The sequence below is a fragment of the Harpia harpyja genome, chromosome 23 (assembly GCF_026419915.1).
Source record: "Harpia harpyja isolate bHarHar1 chromosome 23, bHarHar1 primary haplotype, whole genome shotgun sequence".
Lineage (NCBI taxonomy): Eukaryota > Metazoa > Chordata > Aves > Accipitriformes > Accipitridae > Harpia > Harpia harpyja.
In genome coordinates this window covers 10,514,577-10,537,903 of record NC_068962.1, presented here as the reverse complement: position 1 = coordinate 10,537,903, position 23,327 = coordinate 10,514,577, and the positions used below count along the sequence as shown (strand labels likewise).

Here is a 23,327-nt window from a genome sequence, read left to right as displayed (position 1 = left end):
CCTATTAGCAACCACTTTTAGCCCTCATTTAGGTCTGTGCTTAGATCTGCACTTCAGATGTGTGTTTAGCTTAATAATTGAATGTTACAAGAGTTAAAAATACTGTTCATATAAATATTTCAGTTGTTTTTCTTTTGCAAAGAGGCTGAAACAGAAAAAAGGCTCTTTCAATTTCGAATTCTGTTGAAATAAATATCGTGTACAATGTGAAGATATTTTGAATGTTTAGAAGTTGTGCAAGTTAGTATTCACATGTATTAGTGTAGACAACCAATATAAGAAAACAAAAAATATTTACTGGATATGATAAACACCAATGTAAACTTAAGTTGCTTTTAAATGATCAAAGCAGTATTACACAACTTTCAAAAACGAAATCTGAAATTTCAAAATTAAGTTACTTTGTGCTATGCTTTCACAAAAAAGTAACCACCCTCAAGTTCTCTATAAAAACAGCTTGATTAAAAAATATTTTTTCAGTGCATTAATGTTTCCCATTTCATAAACAATAACCAAGTTAAAAATATTTCCTTTCTAATCCAAACATTTCCACCTTTATCATTATTTTATGCAAATAACTGCTAAATACAGTGAAATACAAGACTAACCAGAGAGCAAGGCCATGTTACTACTTGGACTTCGATGTTTACAATGTTCATGAAAGATACATGCTCACTGTGGGACTGCTGGCAAACTAATTTATCCACATAGAGTAGCAGAAATACTATCTTTTTATCAAGCTTGAAGACAAAAAGAAAGAAAATCACTGCTTTCTGTTATAAAGCTGCAGAAGTCTGCCAAGGTTGGCACAAGCAAATTGAGATGAAACAGAGATATTGAAATACAAAGCACCAAACTTTGGTATTGCCTTGGTTATTATAAAGCTAAACCTTGTTCATAATAGCATTACAACTCCTTCCTTTCATACAGTATGAACTTCTTTATATGACCTCCTCTGATACAGTTTTCTATTTTAATTGCTTTAATCAAGCACAGTCTAGGGTTCAAAGCTTAAGCGTCTTTTAATTATAGCAGGTGGTTCAGCGAATATACTGAACCAAATCACGCTTTTAACATTTGCAGAATTTCGGGACAGATTTCCTGAGCAGAGCAAAGGTACTAGGAATTTCATAGCTTCTAGATATTGAAAATAGCAATGTAATGTTCAAATTCAATACTTTTTCTGAACACTAGAAGCCCCGGAGCACAAAGAAGATAAAAGAAAACAAAGTGGAGAGAAGGGGGAAGTGAAAAAAAATGTTTATTCATTCTGTGTCACTGCAGGTGAAAATATAATTTTAAATGTTGCAATTAGTTGTCAAGAAATTCCTTGTTAATTTCATCTACTAAAAATAAAGTTCACCAGGCAAGAAAATCTCTGAATTTGAAAATTTATGGTAGACTTCTAATTTCAATTAATGCTCACTTATAAAGTAAACACATTTTATAAAGTTGATTTTAAAGCATACTATTCAAAGCATTTGATTAAGATCTTAATAAATGCTCAAAAACTTGTAGAGATATCCACTAATTATGATTCTCCCCAGCCCAAGTGCTCTGCTAGATGCATCCCTGTATGGCCAGTCCGATTCCTTGGCCCATAGAGGACAATTCAGTCTTATTTCCTACGAACATCAGTGAAATGCTGATAATAAAGTTACAACTTGCACACACACTTTGTGCTTCTTTCAGTACCATTTTTGTTGCTGAAATAATTAATATGTTGCAGTTTTGAATCAATCTATAATTAATTCAGCTGCTTAATCATTACATCAATGTACAATTAATTCAGTAGCTTAATCATTCATTACCCTCCACCAGTCAGAGTTCAGGCCCTCATCTCACAATTTTTGTATTGTTCAGTTTTAAATATGCCAGACATTGGCTTTGCTAAGATTATTTACACACCTTTAGGTTAAATACCAGCATATATATTTCAAATTAAGAACCATTAAGCTGTCCCATAACTTTGCAAGCTACTTAAATGAAAGACATTCTCTGTCACAAAGAGATTACAATGTAACATATAGAAACAACAGAAGAGGTAAGAAAGCAAACAGTGAAAGTAGTTTAAAACAGAACAATTAACAAGAGTCATATAAAGTCCTTCTCAGCAACTATTACATGTGTAAGCAAAGACTGAAGTAACTCAAGAGGGAAAGACAAGATACCACAAACATGGTGGTCAGAAGCTAGGAAGCAAGGAATGACAAAGGAAGCCAAGGCAAGAACTTGAAAGTTGCTTCACATATCTTTCTTTACACTGCACATATGTAAACAAATACATAGAAAAAATAATTTTAAAAGGGCAGCACAGGAAAATACAGGCTTTCTTTCGTTGACTTTTTTTTTTAATTTTGGGGGGATTCTTTTAGCACTGATAGCACCAAGCCATTCTAGAACACGAACACAGACTGTCCTGAATTAGCAGCTTTACATTCCAAGGTCATTTAACTCTACATTGCTCACTAAAGTATCCAGAATGCAACAGGAAATTCGGTTATATTTCCCTTTTATCTATTGTCCCCTCAGCTTAAAAATCAGTGGAAGAAATAATTTTTAAAAGAGAATTTTTTTTATGTGGGATAATGTCTACAGTAATCACAGAGATTGCTAGTAGCAACAATACAGACTGTAAAAAAATTATATACTTCATTGTTAGTGCTTACTTTCATAAAGTACCACATAATAGTCAATTTGGTATCACAACCAAGCATCCTAATTTTAGTGACTTTTCCAACTCAACACACTCAGAAAGAACACCTGACGTCAGGAACTGCGTTTAAGAGCATAGCTACAGAAGGCTGTACAGAATATTTAGATGTCAGTGTGTGAAAAAAGTAGTCATGCTGTAGACGAACAGGCCTGGGGCATTCATGTCTCTGAATCACTGCCAGGATCAGCAGATCATCACTGTTAGGAGGATGCCACTCTTTCTGCACAGCCCTCAACTATCATTTGACATCACTGTAAGAAGGGCAAGACAGTACAATTAAAAACAATGGATTAAAAGAAGACAAGAATGAAATGCAGTTATTGGACCCAAAGAATGGGGTACCTGTATTTTGTTAAAGAATTTTGCCACACATTTTATGATCAACTTTTAATTGCCTCAGATTGTTTGCTCTGGTAGCATACACAGGATTTATTACATATTAAAGATATCACTCTACAATAGCATAAAGTAACCAAAAAGACAAAACCGTTACACGACCAGGAATGGGAAGGTTATTTAAATACTAACTATATCAGAGGCTGAGCTGAAAAAGCTATTGCCACTTTAAGTAGTGAAGTGTTTGAATTGCCCTGCAGGGCTGGAGTGCTATAAGGAGCAGCTGGGGCAGGGGGGGTGTGGGGTTTTTTTATTATTGTTAAATCTTAATGTAAGATTACATAGTTTTCCAGAGCCAAGGCACTGAAGATTTCTTTTAAATAAATGCTACTGAAAGCTGGTTGTAATTAGACTGGTTTGCACATTAGAGCATATAATAAATTCTTACCTTTAGCTAAGCACACAAGCTTATTTACCTGAATGAGGCAAAACTTGGCTTAAAACTGAGAACCTTAATAAACCTGACAATAGATTCTGCTGTTCTATCAATTGCACATGTATGATTACTATCCACATGAATCAAATCAAGCATCAGCTAGCATGAAACTACATTCAGGTTTAATATAAAAAAATCCAGACAGGTACAACATACAAAGTTTTAAAAATATTTTTTTGTATAATATGAATTTGCAATTTCTGATAATGCCAACACAGTGCTTATCTGAACTAAACAGAAGGACAATGTGTGTCTATCTAAGGAGCTATAAAACTAATGAATTGTAACATGATAATATTATTGGTAAAGACAATCAATAGCAAATCATTGTGAATGCAATTTTATGTTTGTTTAGGAACAATTTACATGCTGATTTTTTTGAGGCAGCAAACTTACTGTAATGATATTGATTTCTTACATATTTTCTCCTACCAATACAAAACTAATTAACACATAAGCTTCTTAACCTATTAGCTACTCTTACTCAAAGTTTACATATTGTTTAAGTACCTAGAAAAATCCTTTCGGTTTTGTTGAGTTCTCTTACCTGAAAAGTATAAAACCGGGTCCCATTAGGAGGATGCACTTTAGGAGAGGCAGAGACAGTGTTCATATCCAAGAATATCATTTCTGGTCACACACACAATACAATCCACAGAGAGCTACAGATGCAGAGTAGAGTGCTAAGCTCAGAGATAAATCCTTTCATACATTTAGGGAGGCAATCGTACAAAATGCAGTCTGCCCCATCCGTTCAGACGTATAGTGACAGCGCTTTGAATTCCCCACTCCTACATCTGTGAGCTAAACTGTAAGGTCGTCACTCCCTGACCTCTAGCTCAGCTAGCCCTTCAAAATATGCACAATGAATAAAAATTAGAAATGCCGAAGAAAGGAGAGCTAGAACCTACAGCACATGGAGCTTGTGCAGAATCTGGCAATGCTTTGGACCTGCCCATCTGTTCTCAGTGATAATCACCTCCCTCCACCACAGCCTTGCAAAGTGATTATGCTAAGCATCCCAGTTAACCAATAACACACAGTTCCATTTCAAGCAAGCGTGCACAGTGAAAAACAGAGGACCTCTTCTGACTAACTTGAAGCATGCCTTGTGTTCAGTTTATAGCTGTATTTGATAACAATGATAATTTTATCATTTCAGTTGCTGACAGCTATGTTAACACACACCAACTTGCTTTAAATAACATGAAGGTGTTTTTTTTGTTTTGACTGCCTTGTCTAGATAAAAGCAACAGTGTATTACTCTCCAAATTAATATTTTTTATATTCCGTAATTTTTTTTGTGCTACTACAGACTGCAAATAGTGGGAAATAAATATTTGTGAGACTGTTTAGAGAGCTACAGTCAGTTTAAGTATAATACACATTATAAGCCTCTCTTTTCTCATTCTTTTCTAATTCTTTTTTCTCATCTTCAGTCTGAATCTCTCTTTAGGAAAGGTTTACCTAACATTACTAAGTATAAGGTTGAAATTTTATTCTGAACCTTACTGTGCTTCACAAAGCTATAGACCTACAGCTTAGCTCATTAGCTGTACACAATATCTTTTTTAAAAGTTATTTTTTAAGGTCAATAATACTTGTGAACACCTGCATCGAACATCCAAAAAGCATTCATTGCATTTTTTCTTCACATGCAGATCACTTGAACTACATGAAGACATTAAAGAAAGTAATATTCAAAGAACTTGACACCTTTTAGCAACAAAAAATAAGTGTTCCATCTACAAAAATTCAAAAGTAGTGTTTCAGTAAAGGGTAAAAAATGTAAAGTGGTTGGAAAACTAACTTTACACGTTCTGTCAAGCACTCTGAATTTTATTCATAAGGTTTAAAAGAGAGACAGAGAAACCACTTAAGAAATGGTACTTTCAAAATGAAACTTGTCAAAAATCTAAAAGCCTGGTGAGTTGCCAGGCTGCCTCTGTTTTTTATGCTGTTTTATCTTAATGCTTTTAGCAACTGAAGATAATACAGCTAAAGTAAAATGACTACGAAAGGAGTTGGGATAGATGCAGAGATGTCTGTCCGTCTAAATGTGTATGCCAGTGTGGCACATACCACAATAATCATATTTTGTAAGCCAAAGAGAAAAAATCCTCTTAGATCCTAGTCGTGTCTAACAATTTCTTATGATTAGCACGATATTGCTTCTATAACATTTACTGAATCAAAGCAAAACTACTGTCTGGAACATTTTCTTGAGACCTAGATTTCAGATTACAGATTATTCTCCCCTCTTTGAGTTCTCTTCCAGAAGACCTAGATGGTGGTATTAGCAAAGGGGCCCCTCAACTCATCAAAGGAAAGATATCAGATTGTTGGTAATTTGAATATACAACCTTTTATTCTGAGCTGATACTTTCTTCTTTATAATCTACCTACCAAACATGTGCTATTTCCCCGCAGTGCAATGAATAAAGTTTCTTTTATGTACACTTAAGGTCGTTTGCCCTGAAAGATGATGGAAATTTACCTTTTAGTCTCCTCAACAAATGCATAGTTTGAAGAATTCATGTGCAAAATCCCACGTACATTTCTCCAATAGACAATTACTTGCACTGCTAAATAACTGTACCTATTATGTTGAACTTCTCTTGCTTCAATTTTCACAATTCTTTAATCCTCGTTTCTACCAGAGATATAAGAAAATGAGTTCATCTTCCCATATTGGCATTTGCTAAACCTTAAGCTAGTTCATTCCTAAAAAAATATTGTCAACATCTTTAAGAAATGGTCCATACCAAAGTTAAACATAACTGCTCTAGTGACAGTCTCAATAATGCCCTCCATGATCATAACACCATTGCTGTATTTTGACTTGCTAGTTCCCTATGTGTTCCTCAAGTACTGCACATCTAGCTGCAGCCTTTGACTGGGAGCTCTTACTGGGATCACTGTCTGCCATGACTTATTATTGCCCGTTATTTTGAAAAAATTACTGCTTTTCAAAATACTGCTCCCGCTCTTTTATCTGTTGTTTTGGCTTTCCTACTCAGGTGAAGAAATTTGCATTGAAAAAAACCACCAACAACAATAATAACAAAAAAAACCAACAACACCCCCTCTTCCTGCATTTAAGTTCGAATAAACACATCTCCCTAGCTAATCAGTATAGATCTGGAGAGAAGGCATGGCATTAGAACTGTTGTTCTATCTCTCCACTAACTTTTACCTCATGTGAAAATGCCCCCAGTAATGACTATAAATTTTCTTTTAGCTCACTGTGAAACAGGCCAACACCATGTTCTTGCAGGACCCTCATGGAATCAGAACATAATTTCAATGTAACACTTAAACAGCTTGAAAACATTTGCGTAAAGCAGTGTTTTTCCAAAAAACATGAAACCAACCTCCTCTAGGAATCAGTCAGAGTATAGGTAAATTCAGTAAAGTATGAACTGATGCGTGGCAGAATGCGTGTTCACAATTACAGAGAGAGACAGTTGCATTTCAGAAAAGCCAGCAGCCCAAAAGCTGGCATTCAGCAATCTCCTCAGAACAAGGAGCTGAATGCCAGGTCTCCCATGTCTAACTGAATGCCACAACCACTAAGCTGGGTATCAAGCAACACAGCCTGAAAGCAAGCAGAAAGTGGAACAGAATAAAAGAAACTGAACAGACCCAACAGGACAAACGGAGAAGCAGACCTACAGAGCATGACTACAGCTCAGTGGTAGAAGTGCTCAAAAAGGATGTAGTACCAATTCAAATACTTGCTTCAGTGAGTCTTCCAATGAATGATTTAATTACCCCATGAAGTGAAAGAGTTGTAGTGGAGGAAAAAAAGTCTGTATGAAAAGAAAATAAATCCTACATGTTTAAAAGTATGAGATGTGGCAATGCTCCGGAGATGGCTTTATTTCCAATTACTTTTGAATGTATGAGTTACCAAGCTCTGAATCTATATTATGTGTGTTACATTGACTTTGCATTTTAAATAGATAACCCTCTCCAAAACTTTCAGTGTGGTATAATTTTTGAAAAAACTCATGGGTTTTTTGATGAGTGGCCTACTATTTTTTATAGTAGATACAAAAATGTATATATATGTTGATATATGTAGATATGTAGAGAGATATATATGTATTAAAAAACCAGTAAGTTACCCAACGAAAAAGAAGGAATATATATATATATAAGACGATTATGTGAAGTACTTTGAAAATTCAGGGACACTAATACAAAAACTTGTATCTCTGACTGCAGAGACAAGATGCACTTTTTTAAATTGACAAACACACTTAGCTTTTTAATATGCTAGTGCTTGTGTGATATAGTTTCTCTTCAGAATATGTAGTGCAATAGAAAAGCAGATGTTTTGAGTTAAGATTTAAATCACCAGCTCTTATTAAATTAGGTGCGTAATTATCCAGAAACACGGACTTTATATCACATGCTGTTCTCATTTCTGTCTCTGTCAGGAAAAACCATGTTAAAGAAACATGCCTTCCTCCAGGAGCAATGAGTGTGTGATTTTCAGAATATTAGAGTGCTTTCATATTAAACCTAGACCACATCACTTTTACTTCACAGGCTCACAGAAATCCTACTAAGCTTCCAAAATCTACAATACTGTACTTGAATTGATGTTTCTTTAATATCTGCTGTTGTGGACATCAATATAGAGGGAGTATCATATGATATATTACTCATCTGGCTAAAATTCCCTGAATTTGCTTTAAACTGAAAACTGTTGATGTTTGAAGAGTTCAGATCTCCAACTATTAATGGCTGAAATGATGTTAAACCTTTACCACAGTTCAGAAAAAAAGACATTCAAATTGCATATCAAATTGCAATGAATATCTTCATAAAGTCACACATCACATCCAATTGTTCTCCATATCCAAATTAATTTACAATTCCTTTTAGCTCATTTAATGAAGTTCTACACCAGAAGTATTTCCATTTTTTCCATCAAAAAAAGCAACACAAAAACATATTAACTGGCAAATGAATATATTTTAAAGAATGTATAAAACTAATACATACCAAGTGTCAGAAACTAACCTTTCCCAGCTGGTATAGCTCCCAGAAGGCAAAGTGGGAGGGAGAATTAAGGAAAATGAAACATAGTACAACGAAGTTTTTGCTCCCTTTCAGCCTTCTGGTACAAACAGAAAAACCTTTTAGCATGGAAGAATTGTAGAAATAGATCAGCTTATCTTATTGATAAGTAAAGCCTGTTATTCATTCTGTTTCTGTAATTAAGAGCTGATTATCAACATTTTCCATCATTGTTCTTTGTTGCTTTGTATCTTGAATATACAAATACCAATGCTTGTACAGGGAATCATGTCTTACAAGAGTAAGTGCTGGTACCAAGTCAGTATGCACTTATAAGCCCTATTTTAACCTCAGACATAAGCATTTGTGTAACCTATGAAGGCAAGTACATGGCAGAACAGATGTCTTCTGTTAGCTGTATAAACCATATGTCAGCAATAGTAAAGGATAAAACATGTCCCAACAGGTGTATTCTGTACAATGGCTTCCCTTTCAACCACAAGAACAATGACTGAAGCTTTCAGAGGAAATGCAGAAATTAATGTAATTCCTTTTTGAAGTACCCTTGCTTTTTTGTATATACTGGGACATTTTACCAAGTATTGCAATTATTTTGAAAAAACAAAGTCAACATCAACTAATCAACTTCAAACTTTCGTAACCACTTCTCTCTTAAATGGCAAACTTCAGAATTCATTTTTCTAATGCTAACTATCTCTATGCTATAAAAGGTCAATAAAATTAAAATCACTGATTCAACATCTAAGTGAGTTTATGAATACAGGAACTAATCCAGAATACATTTTCTACAACCTATCAAGTATGCAGTCCATAATCAACAATCATCAAATGCAACCACAACACAAATAAGTCCAAAAGACAATGCTTGATTTTGCAATTTGTTTGCGTGGGTAGAAGCAAAATTTCTCTTCCTTTTATACGTTCTGGACAGGCAATTGTTGACCACAGCTAGGACTTTTGTGCAGCAGTGGCCTACAAGATTCTGGTCATCACAGGTGTGAGAAATTAATTCTCACACTCTCAAGACTTACTGATTAAATAGTTCTATATCTGACTCCCTTTCTGCATGGTTCAACAAAGCTGGGATGAAATATCCAAAGTATCATTCTGTTTTTCCTGAAACACTTCACCTTCTCAGCACTGGATCTATGTTTCCTCTATGTAACTTGACCATCAGTAAATCAATATTGTACACAGAAGCTTATTAGGTAACTGAAATGAACCTCATATAAACACTGTTTTTATCTATTTTTAAGTTAGGTATTGATGACAGTGACTCACTGAGTGAATCTAAAAAAGAAACTGAATTAAAACATAATGCTTGAATATAGAGAAGTGTTCTGGACATTGAGCATAATGTGAGAGTTAAAGGAGGAAAGGATGGCAGAGTTGGGAGAATGTGTAATGAAACAGAACAACAAAAAATTGAGGGAAGATTTCTCTCTGTTCCTCTAACTTGTATCTTACCTGATTTGTAAAGATACATACTTTTCTCTACAACTGTTGGGCTTCAACTGCCAAAAGCACAGATACTAAACTATATTTAGTACACAACCTGTGTCCTCTGCCATTCACTTTTGATGCCAGGAATGACTGCATTTCTGGTTTGTGGCATAACTACATATTTCATGAAAAAGTCTAGAGGCTCTTCGGAATTAAAGATACTTTTTAATGTAGAATCATAGCACTGACTGCATTTGTAAGTATTTTTAATAAAATTCCAGCCAAATCTAACATTAACTCTTGACGAGTCAAGACCAAAACCTCCAAAATAATGTGATCCCAGATGGTAGCAAAGAAATAATGAAAACAGTCAGCTTGTTATTTCACCCTGCATTATATCACTTAGGTATCACTTTCGTTATTTACATCCTTTGAAGTTGTTTATATTGTAACATTATACACAGTGGTATCACTGTACTTGGGAAAATAAAAGTCGTTTCTTACCAGTAAATGTAGAATCTAAATCACGTAAATTACTGCAAAGGATCACAGTACATTAAGGATGAGAGAAATTATGAAAGAACGTAAGAGATGATTATCATTGATAATACATTACCTAAGTATCATCCTCAGCAGAGAGGCTTTTTCATTTTAAGTGAACATCTTACATTATGTGCCTCATCATGAGGTTAAAAATAGGGTAAGGGCCTATGATGGAAAACAAAAGAACATACAAATTTGAGATAATGTGTTCAAGCACTACAACTTAGCACAGCTCACTATGAATAGATATCCTCTTTAACCTGCCTCTCCTTCTTAAAAAAATATTTTTTCTTCCTAACGGTACTATTTTATTCATTTTCATTCTATGCATTTATTTTATACTGATTCTGCAGTCCTTACATACACTGAGAAGTATTCTGTTCCACAAGTAGTAAACTATTAATGAAAATGAGTAGCAGAATTATAGCTAGAAGATAAAGGCTCTCAGGAAAGGTTGTGCCAAGGCAATTGTCTTCGTCATTTATTTCTATTTCTGCTCCATCTGGCAAACATCTTTCATCTTAATGAGTGATGCAAGTTGCTAAACGGGTCCTTTGAGTAAGAACTTAAAGACTTGAATCAAAAGCTAAAATTCACAACTGATTAGTCCCATACTTTACACGGGAACTGGGAATACTCACTTGAGTGAGTATATCAGTAGGCCTTTGCAAAAGGAGGTCTGTTTGTTTTCTTTCTCGATTAAAATTTCATAGTTTTTCCAGAGTGTCAGTGAACATATTTCCAAATTAAATGAACATAAACTGGAGAAACACGAATAACCAGAATAAAACCATAAAACTGCATAATCATGCCTTCTTTCACATTGTGCAAGAATTGAAATATTACTGATATTCTAATAAAATTCTCAGAAGTAGAGTTACCCTAGTAGCTTTTCAGTCCTGAAGCTAACTATAGCAATGATTCTGAGTGGGATTACAACCCTTGGAATTGGAATCTGCTAAAGGACTGTTAAAGGGAACAATATTTACAGTCATACTTCCAAAAGCAGTAATTAATTTGGTTGTTTAATTGAAGACATCTTCATCTAATTTTCAAGGATGCTCAGTCTTTGAATAGCCTCTCTAAGTCGCTTCAGCCCTGCTGATGCTGTTACATGATGCTGATGCCATTTTGAGCATCAGGTCTCACTGTTGTACACATAACAGGCCAGGTACTTGGAGTGACTGAGCTAATTTGAAAATGTCAGACCTGTTGCTCCAACTCTATTCACAAAATGTAGTCTGCTACAGATGATGCAAAATTCCCATTTATAGCTAAAGACAAGCAATCAAACCTTCTAACACTTTTTTTCTTTAAGTACATACCACAAATCAGTAATAACATATTAGCTTGAAAAGACTTCCAAGACTTTGCTATAGTGCACATCTCTTCACTGTCACACATACAGCCTTATAAAGGTAAGTGGTCATGGTAGAAAACAGAAACAGTGTCTCTTCTAAAAATGTATCCTGTTTCTTCTGCACTTGTCCTTAACCTCTTGATGCCATTTTCCTTTTCAAAAGTGCAGTGGGAGTGTTTGTGTACTGATACTGTCTAAAATCATCTTTCCAACACAAAAAATATATGGGATTATAAAACAAAACAGTCAATACTGTCCTGAGGGCAAATGGCTGTTCCAGCTCTTGACTCAGCAGACTTTCTTTTCCCCTTACAAGGGGAACTATCCAGCAACTGCATACCTATTAAGTAGAAGCAAATGTTGCATTTTTCTGGGAAGAAAATTATGATATACAAATGCAGTTGAAAGATACTTTTCCAGTGCTAGGAAACGTAAATTCAAATAAAACTAATTTTTTTTTTTTATTTTTATTTCCTTCGTAATTCAGACTTGGGCAATCATAGAATATGCTGTGCTTGTTAATGCCGATTTAATGTTGATTTTCAATTATCCTATTTATTTTCTGAAAATTCTGAAAGAAAAGTTAAAAGTCAACAATATAAAACAACACTTTCCTAACTTTTAGGCTGACTAGCTTCAAACATGCTAAATCCCGAAAAAGGACTTTCTATGTCTTAATCTTCACAATAGCCACCTTTATTCTTTATTAAACATGTTTTGAAATAAAAATGAGGATAGGATATTAAGTAAGTAAGACAGTATTTATAGGACATAGGAAAAATAAAAGTGTTTTTTATTTCCTTTCTGCATTCAGTCTGGATGACATATAAAGGGAAAAAAAATTTCCCTTCAATATTCATCATGCAAGTGACTAAGCAGCATTATTCACGATTTATCTTGCCATACATCTAAAAAGTGCCATAAACTTATAAGCAGTGTAATATATATGTTCTTAACATTCTTATGTCTTAATCTATATCTCTAGCTAGAAAATTGAGATGAAGGTGGATCGATAATTAACAAATGTGTGTGCCAATATTAACTGAAGAAAGAACTGTCGTTATTAAAGATCACGATCTAGAAACGTACACTTGGACTGGATGGTCAGGAAAAATAGCTACTTGACAAAAGCATACAAACGTAGTCAAACCTAAATTAAACACTGGGATACAGACACAGTACTGCTCTCATCTTTAAACAACATCTTGTCCCTTCTGCACAGTAGCAGATGACTACTGCCTCATGTTCTGCACTCACAGCTCATTTTGAAAATGCTGAGAGCTTAGTGGTAAGTCTATAAAGATGTTAGATCAAAAGAAGAGCATTATTCATGGACAGAGAGCCTCAGGTGGAGTGATACCAGGTGGGAAGCTGAGAATTCTGTGGCTGCTATTGAGCAAGGACTACATCCCCACACTGAAAGCTCCTCGCCAATGTATATAAGGTAGCTTTTCCATTTCTTTCTTTCAAGAAAGCAATGGCAGGAATGAACACCAGCGTCTTCTGGTGGGCTTTATTTGCAGCGTAAGCACCAGCGCCTCTGTGTGTTAACACAGGCTCCCTTTAAAGTCAGTAAAGACACGCACTTTCAAGGGGCACTGCTTCTGACCTATTTTAGATGTCTATTTTAGTTTGAGATGAATCACACCACAGAGGTGGGAGGCAGTAAAGACAGAAATGCCTACACTGTAGATGTCTGAAGTTAGGTGCAGTGAATCCTACCCTGGGAGCCTGAACTGAATGTTAAACAAATCATCAAAATATGACAAGAAAATATTATAATCAAGGACAAAAAACCCCACCACTGATTTAAGTACACCTGAGGGAAATTTACTATTAGAAATAACTATTCCTACAACTATGTGAAACAAAAACAAAACCACACAAACCTGAAAATGGCTTTTCGTACTTTCCTAAAACAAATGATGTGAAAAGCAACATCCACAGCAACAAATTCACAGCCACATCCAGATTCAGTCTGCTGTTATAATCATCACATGCAAGATTAACATCCCAGACTAAGATACAGAAAATTATGGCGCACGGTAAAATTAACTGCAAAATTACTCACATTTTATAAAAGGAGATATTGTGACACAAACAAATTAAATCACATCAACAAGGTTAAATAACATAGCAACCTCAGGCCAGACAGTTCCTAATTCTTGGTACCATACCTGTGCTTATTTCATGTTCACTGCAGCATGAACATGTCTCTTATGTACATTAAATGGATACAACACACATTTATTACGATTCAAAGCTCAGAATTTTGTTTAGAATTTCATATAGTATCAAGCAGCTTTAATTTTTGTTAAGTGTCAAGTAGTGGCAGTGTTAATTAATATGTTCTTAAGGTGGCATAGGAAATCCTTAAAAATTGTGGAGCACCAGATATATAATGAACTTAAGATGTATATAAAATATATGCACCTATGGCTAATAGAACAGTAAAATCAGAGTATTTGTCATGTAGAAAATTTTCCTAATTGAAGTGCATTAGGAAGAATTTTCATGTGGAAAAAAAAAATGGCATAAGCCAACCACAGATTTAGACTGCATTATCCATACAAAAGTTTAATCCTTTCCTGAGTCTGACATAGTACGTATTCTCAGCAGTACCTTATGGGAAAGACACCCATAGAAATATTATACACAGAATACCATTTGTTTGACTTCATCAGTTTTAAATTTTTTATCTTTCAACTTCATCCACTGGCCTCTACTCCATTAAGAAAATAAATAGATACATTTGGTGCAGCTCCTCTATAGCACTTACATTTTATATAAATAGGTCCTGGTTTATTTCTCCTTTAACCAATCAGTGCTAATCCTGACACCCTCTCTTCACTTAAAAATTCTTTCTTACCCCTAATCATTTTCACTATCTGTCTCTATATCTCCAGATAGCAGCTTACCATGACAGAATACATCTTGCTCCTTCACTGCACATCCAGATGGAAATCAGAAGGAAACATTTTATCTTACTCCTACTTCCATTCATTTACCAAGACTCCAAACCTTCTAGCTGGTGCATGGAAAATGGCACTGAAATTGCAGTTTACTGTGGTTTGCTAAGATTGAACAACATTACATCTCAGAATAAACAGGTGGCATATGAACCAATTTAGACAAGCACAAATACAAATTGTAACTCAAAGCTTTCGGACACTGACCAAGAAAGATTTCACTAAATGGCAGAACGGTTTTCAACATTTGCACTTTCTGTTTAACTGAAAAAAATAAGATGACCATGGGCATGATTTGACAGACAAGCAAGATAGAACAGTTGGGAAAACAAAACACAGATGAGTCAACAATTTAAATAAAACTTGTGATTTTATTTTTTAAAAATTTCAAATGACTCATTCATGATTATCTCCCCATAATTTTCCATTACATACACTCCGCCTCATAATATCTGAACAGATGAACTGGGTTTCTGTTCAAGCTAAACAAGGTATTTTATTACTTCATATGTCTTTGAACTGTTCACATATTGAATTAACCAGTGAACTCTTAATTTGCTTTACAAGAACCTTGAAAAAAATCTTCCTAATTTCTGAAATTTCATTTTTGCAGTTAATGAATCTAAAAGGTAAAATGGTAAACAGTTATTCGAGAAAAAAATGTCCGTCGTGGAATGCTGAATGCTCTAGTTAAATTAAAAATGGCATGTTATATCAAGCACTGTGGTTAAAAATCATCCCTTTCCATGAGGGCTAAACATAAGCTTTTACTTTTACCGATAACTTTCAAAAAGCAGAAATCTGTTTCATGGATACCCTTTTACAGACTCTTTTTCAGCTCTGTTGTTTCTAGTTTCAGTTTAGACAAAGATCATCCTCCTAAGCAATCCCATCCCAAACATTCACTTTTACTGCCCATCTCTGGAGTTGCTAATCTGAGTTGCTGGAGACATTAAGGGGGCAAGAAAGAGGCAGGCATAACCTGTCAAAGCTAAAACAGAAGAGGTAGCAGAGTTGGCATGGAGGCTGTGACACCATTAGAGGGGAAAGGAAAGCTGTATTTATAGGAGTAAACTAAAAGTGCTTGGGAAAGTTCCCAGTCGTTGTGGCCAACTGGCACAGAAGAGTACACCAATATGCTAGTCGACACTGAATTGTCCAAAGAGGCTGCATGCAAACTGCTTACTGGGAATAGTCCCTGCAACAGTCCTATTCCCACACCATACTAGCAATTGTCTGGAAAAAGCGTAAATTAGTGTGAATGAAAAGTGTGCCAGGGTCTGGGCCAATAGATAACTACTACAGATGATTGTGTTCGACCATCTAGGAACATTTCCCAGTACTGTTTGATTTACTAGCATATAAACATGCCAAGCCTTTCCAGAAGGTTTAAAGTTATAGCACATAATAAAAGATTTCATGCATTTCCAGTCTTGCTGTTGAAAATTATTTGGAGTTTAGGTTCATATTTAAAGATAGGATATGAATGATTAATATTAATCAACTATTTCTAAAATTTCAGTGAAGATAAACCATACTGGATGCCGTGCAGTAGTTGCATTTTTGACTGAAGAATATGACATTGTAACTGGGGGAGAATGCAGACTGGTACCACATAGATGATGGATACCTTTAATTCATTTCACTCAGTTATCCCTAGCTGTTGATGTAAACCAGCATGTGCTCTGCCTGTATTGTCTATAGAAGATCATTGACTCCTGGCAGCTGTGCTGCCAAGTCTTCAAGGCTCTTTATATGCAAGTCATCTAGAACAAACTTGGCACAAGTTATATTATCTAGACATATTGCAATCATATTTCCTGAATACAGAGTGCACATAGTCTGAAATAAAGTCTGAGAGAATGGGGAAACATAAGTTGTCAAAATTTTACCGGTTTTGATATGCTTATCCATGTAGAATATTTGGAAGAATCTCCACAGTTAATAATGAAACAGCACATGAAAGGTGACTCAAGATTCAGGCCCGAGTTTACCACAAGCAGCAAACAAGGAGAAACACACACAGAAATCTCAAATGAAAGCACAAAGCACATAATGTGTACAGCACAGTTAAAGAATACTTTGAGAAACATAACAGAAATACTAAAAATGCAAAGGGACAAAACCTAACAGACGGGCAGGAGAAAAAAACAAACCAAAACAATACAATGCAAGTTACATGGGAGCTGTCAAGAGCATAGAAAATATCTTGTATTTCAAGGAAATACTTAGAAACTAATATATCCTACTGTGGTGGGTTGACCCTGGCTGGATGCCAGGTGCCCACCAAAGCCATTCTATCACTCCCCCCCCTCAGCTGGACAGGGCAGAGAAAATATAACAAAGAGCTTGTGGGTCAAGATAAGGATAGGAGAGATCACTCACCAATTAGCGTCACGGGCAAAACAGACTCAGCTTGGGGAAAATTAACTCAATTTATTACAAATCAACCAGAGTAGGGTAATGAGAAATAAAACCAAATCTCAGAACACCTTCCCTCCACCCCTCCCTTCTTCCCGGGCACAACTTCACTCTTGGATTCTCTACCAACCCCCCAGCAGCACAGGGGGACGGGGATGGGGTTTACGGTCAGTTCATCACACGTTATTTTCTGCCGCTTCATCCTCCTCAGGGGGAGGACTCATCACACTCTTCCCCTGCTCCAGCGTGGGGTCCCTCCCACGGGAGACAGTCCTCCACAAACTTCTCCAACGTGGGTCCTTCCCACGGGCTGCAGTTCTTCACGAACTGCTCCAGCATGGGTCCTTTCCACGGCATGCAGTCCTTCAGGAGCACACTGCTCCAGTGTGGGTCCCCCACAGGGTCACAAGTCCTGCCAGAAAACCTGCTCCGTGGGCTCCTCTCCACAGATCCACAGGTCCTGCCAGGAGCCTGCTCCAGTGCAGGGTTCCCACGGGGTCACAGCCTCCTTTGGGAACCCACCTGCTCCGGCGTGGGGTCCTCCCCGGGCTGCAGGTGGAGATCTGCTCCACCATGGACCTTCCTGGGCTGCAGGGGGACAGCCTGCCTCACCGTGGTCTTCGCCACAGGCTGCAGGGGAATCTCTGCTCCGGTGCCTGGAGCACCTCCTCCCCCTCCTTCTGCACTGACCTGGGTGTCTGCAGGGTTGTTTCTCTTACATGTTCTCACTCCTCTCTCCGGCTGCCATTTTCCGTCTGTCCCAACTTCTTTTCCCTTCTTAAAAATGTTATCACAGAGGCGTTACCACTATCGCTGATTGGCTCGGCCTTGGCCGGTGGCGGGTCCGTCTTAGAGCCGGCTGGTATTGGCTCTCTCGAACACAGGGGAAGCTTCCAGCAGCTTCTTACAGAAGCCACCCCTGTAACCCCCCCAGCTACCAAAACCTTGCCACACAAAGCCAATACACCTACTGTCATGGTTTAACCCCAGCCAGCAACTAAACACCATGCAGCTGCTCACTCACTCCCCCGCACCCAGTGGGATGGGGGAGAAAATCAGGAAAAGAAGCAAAACCCGTGGGTTGAGATAAGAACGGTTTAATAGAACAGAAGAAACTAATAATGATAATGATAACACTAATAAAATGACAACAGTAATAATGAAAGGATTGGAATGTACAAATGATGCGCAGTGCAATTGCTCACCACCCGCCGACCGACACCCAGCTAGTCCCCCAGCGGCGATTCCCCGTCCCCACTTCCCAGTTCCTATACTAGATGGGACGTCCCATGGTATGGAATACCCCGTTGGCCAGTTTGGGTCAGGTGCGCTGGCTGTGTCCTGTGCCAACTTCTTGTGCCCCTCCAGCTTTCTTGCTGGCTGAGCATGAGAAGCTGAAAAATCCTTGACTTTAGTCTAAACACTACTGAGCAACAACTGAAAACATCAGTGTTCTCAACATTCTTCGCATACTGAACTCAAAACATAGCACCGTACCAGCTACTAGGAAGACAGTTAACTCTATCCCAGCTGAAACCAGGACACCTACTAATCTTCAGAAATGAGAAGATAAAGCAGGAAAGGATACAAATTAAAAAGATAATAGAAGATTGTTTCCTTTTAAAGGGAAACCCTGTTTGCAAAGAACCCACAAGAAAAGCCAAATGTAAAAAGATGCAAAAACAACCATTGCACAAGGTTTACGTGTGTCTTGTAATCAGATGTCAGAACTCAGGTGAATACAGTTAATTATACAGAAATAGCATTGGCCAAAGGAAGTATATATCTTAAAAGTATCTAGAAGTTAGATGTAAGTTTCAGTCCTAGAATAAGAGAACAGTAGTTCAGTGTAGAAAATAACTGATCTTGGAGAATGTTCCACTTCTGTAATGTAAATTACACATAATTTATACAACAGTGTGCATGGTCTAGCCAAGAGGGATCATGTCATAAGCAGACATTCCTAGAAAAGCATAAATCTTAGCAATATTAAAAGACTATGACATAAACTGTTGAAACATGAGAAGAACATGCTAAAAATGAAAAAGGAAAAAAAAAAGTTGAAAACTATTGCACAATAATTGCATAAGGTACTAAAGAAATGGCTGAAAAATGTGCCAGTGGAAGACAGCATTTGGATCCTGTAATAGCCAAGCCAAAGAGCAACATAGCAGATTTGTTGGCTGCTGGTGGTGGTGTTTTGTTTTATTTTTAAGGTGTTGGGCTCTGCTTTAAAACATTTGACCTTACTCTTAAGGAATGAGAGTTTTCTTGAAATAGAGGAGCAGAATTACTAGATGTGATCAGAACTTTTCACATCTTTTCTCAGGCCTATTCAGGGCATCCTTTGACAACTACTAATTCTTTTTGAATATGTTTGGGACAAGAAATGGCACTTTTTTTGCAACATCCTGGACAGTAGAAATAGCCCTGAAGAAACAAAAGTCTATCTCAATCCTTGGGAGATACCTGCAGGAGGAAACAAATGTACATATGAACCACAATGTAACGTCTGAATTCCAAGTTTTGCTATCCTCTTCCATAAAAGATTAAATATAGAATCATAGAATCATTTAGGTTGAAAAAGACCCTTAAGATCATTGAGTCCAACCATTAACCTAACACTGCCAAGTCCACCATTAAATCATGTCCCTAAAGGCCACGTCTACATGTCTTTTAAATACCTCCAGGGGTGGTGACTCAGCCACTTCCCTGGGCAACCTGTTCCAAGGCTTGACAACCCTTTCGGTGAAGAAATCTTTCCTAATATCCAATCTAAACCTCCCCTGGCGCAACTTGAGGCTGTTTCCTCTTATCCTATTGCTTGTTACTTGGGAAAAGAGACTGACCCTCACCTCACTACAACCTCCTTTCAGGTAGTTGTAGAGAGCGATAAGGTCTCCCCCCAGCCTCCTTTTCTCCAGGCTAAACAACCCCAGGTCCCTCAGCTGCTCCTCATAAGACTTGTGCTCTAGACCTTTCTCCAGCTTCATTGCCCTTCTTTGAACACGCTCCAGCACCTCAATGTCTTTCTTGTAGTGAGGGGCCCAAAACTGAACACATATTCGAGGTGTGGCCTCACCAGTGCCAAGTACAGGGGGACGATCCCTTCCCTAGTCCTGCTGGCCACACTATTTCTGATACAGGCCAGGATGCTATTGGCCTTCTTGGCCACCCGGGCACACTGCTGGCTCATATTCAGCCGGCTGTTGACCAATACTCCCAGGTCCTTTTCTGCCGGGCAGCTTTCCAGCCACTCTTCCCCAAGCCTGTAGCGTTGCATGGGGTTGTTGTGACCCAAGTCCAGGACCTGGCACTGAGCCTCGTTGAACCTCATACAATTGGCCTCCACCCGTTGATCCTGCCTGTCCATGTTTTCCTTCCCATAATTTTTATCCTTTTATGTATTCTAGTCTAAGCATTAAATCCATGTGGTATGGAGGTGTTTCTTATCTTGAGGAAATAAGGAAGCAGAAGTTCCATCGTACTTTTAGGTTGGCTTGTTTTCCTGATTTGGCAGGACTGATCTTCATGAAAAGTTTCTAAATTGAATATATTTCCAGACTTCTTTTAAATTTCCTAAAATTCAGCATAATGAACTACTCTGGACAATGACACTCTTTGTGATCTGATATCTTTTATTTTCTCCCGACAGGGTTTTAAAAATATTTTCGACATTTTGATGTTGCTCTCTGAATAAGAAGGTATTCAACTGCTTAAGACCTGGCCTTACAATTAACTTAGTCTTGCTAACACCTACCCAGGAAAAACTGTATTTCTCTATATTGCCATTGCATCCCAGTGATTCAAAGTCTCATTTCTTTTGTGCAACTTGAGATGAGGTTGTTTTTTACTTTCCACTACATATCAGTAATTCAGATGAGTGCCATCGGCAAATTGCAGCCAAAAGCGTCAGTTAATTTTACATCCAACATGAAGTACCTTAAACAACTTTTTTCAGCTAACTCAATATTATATGACCAAAGAAATTTTGTCATTCTTACTGGGAGTGCTTGAGACCTGCAAACATTAGATGGTCTTAAGAGTTAAGAACAGAGACCATGTGTCAAGACCAGCACTTGATTGTCTGTTACGATTTATGTTTATGTGATTTGACCAAAATCATACAAGTAGTCTGTAGCAGAGGCAGCACGGCATGCTTCAGAGAAGCTTTCAACTGCTTTAGCCAGAAGACAGGCTTTTTCTTATTCTGCTCACTTGCCACACTCCAGCATCTTAATAGCTGTAATCAGTGCCACAGCAGAGTCCAAAAGACAACATCCTCCTTCACTAAGTGTTCCTGATTTAATCACCAGAGTACAGATCATATTCAGTCTTGCAGACAGAAGTACTGCATAAAACTGTAGGCACCTCTGCTTGTAAAAGTTGAGGGTTTTTAAATTTAATTTTATTTTTCAGTCTGCTTGTTTCACAAATGATTTCACCCTTCAGCAATACGCAGCTACAAGCAGCTGGCTCTGAAGAAGCAATTTTTAATTAAAACCTGTTCCCCCCCCAGCTTTTGTTTCAGTTAATGATTGCCAGGAGGTGTTGCTAACCACAGGCTCTTTCCAATACATGCTGAGCATCCTCATATTCTATCACCTTCCACTGAAATGATGGGTGCTCAGCTCCTATGATAAGTGAGAGGACATAGATACTTCTCCAGCAGCTGAGCTGTGCTAAATGAAAAGTATTCACTGGTAAGTTCTTATTCTGTAATCAGTTCTTCATTAAAAGAAATTACTTCCAGTAGTGAATAATATTGCCCTAAAAATCTAGAAGTACAGAACAAAAAGTTCTGCATCAGCTGAATGGTAAATAACTTTTGACAGGATGTCCATGGTTTAACAGTTTTCAGTGTTTCCTAAATCAACTCTTAAAGCTGTAATGTATATGCATTCACAATAATTTATTTTATGATTGGTTGGGGGTTTAGGACCTAAGTTTGAGCTAGGATCATGTGGCTAAATTCAGAGGACCAAATGTTTTTGCTCATCCATTCATTTAAGAAAAGAGCGATTAACTATAACGTCTTTAAAAATGCAGCTGTCAAAACTACACTGGACCTTTTCCATCAGAAGAGTTATTTTCAACATTAATGTGTTTATTCTATGGATTTGGTAGGTTATACAATGAAAGCCTTCTGGTTTAGGCACTGATAAACCTGGGGTTTCTTCCTCTTGTTTATTGGCTGCTCAATGAATTTGGTGAGCTAGATTTTATAGAAACAATTAACAAAATGTTGCTTCCATTAAAGTCTGGTTGGCTCAGACCTCATTTGATGTTTTGTTCTGAAGATGGCAGAACACAGGAGTTGTATCTATGGCTATTGAGACACGTCACTATCCACAGAAAAGTCCAAAATGGTACAACTCTGTGTGGCCTTTTCTGCTCTGTAGACTGCGATGCATCAGCCCTGGAAGCATACACAGAGAAAAGAAAGTACTTTTACTCCCTTCTTCCAGCTGATACAGAAAATACCACTGACATAAACCCTGCAACAAACATACACGCTATGAACACTGCAACTACCAAATGCATCCCCTAATGACATATAATAAAATACTAGGCTAGTTAAAACCAATGTTACACTATATGTAGGTTTCAAAACTGTTACAAAGCAAAGGCTGCCTCACAGAACAGTGTTTCTACTGACACAGAATATTGCTGCACAGATATTGCAAAGATGACACAGGGAAAAAAACCAGCTTATATTGGAAGACGAGGAGCTTTTCCCATGAAACTAGGCTACATAAACGAAAGGATGAGGGCATAACAGTGGACCGGTTACACAATTACCACAAAAAAAAAGATTTCATCTACCATCCAAGTGAGGACTTACACCTCTTGCATTGGGTTTTCCCTGCAACTCAGTATACAAGCATCTTAATGTACATGTAGGTGTTCAAAGGAATTGTTTAGCACAATGAATGCTAAGAAGCTACATCTTTTTCTACTTCACCTAATAAAAAAAGAAGTGGTAGCAGA

General features: G+C 37.2%; 1 protein-coding gene across 12 annotated transcripts in view; it reads right to left on the bottom strand.

The window, feature by feature from the left end:
- The window catches only part of PPFIA2 (PTPRF interacting protein alpha 2), a 355,332-nt gene that overhangs the window by 235,038 nt on the left and 96,967 nt on the right, over positions 1-23,327 (bottom strand). For 3 of the 12 annotated variants that reach the window (XM_052774391.1, XM_052774392.1, XM_052774393.1), the window contains exon 1: positions 4,096-4,501. The exons of the other annotated variants lie outside the window; for them this stretch is intronic. In XM_052774391.1, the coding sequence (XP_052630351.1) occupies positions 4,096-4,176 (81 nt within the window). In that variant the 5' untranslated portion in view covers positions 4,177-4,501. Of the gene's footprint in view, positions 1-4,095; positions 4,502-23,327 lie in introns of those variants that run through there. 12 annotated transcript variants of the gene reach the window in all.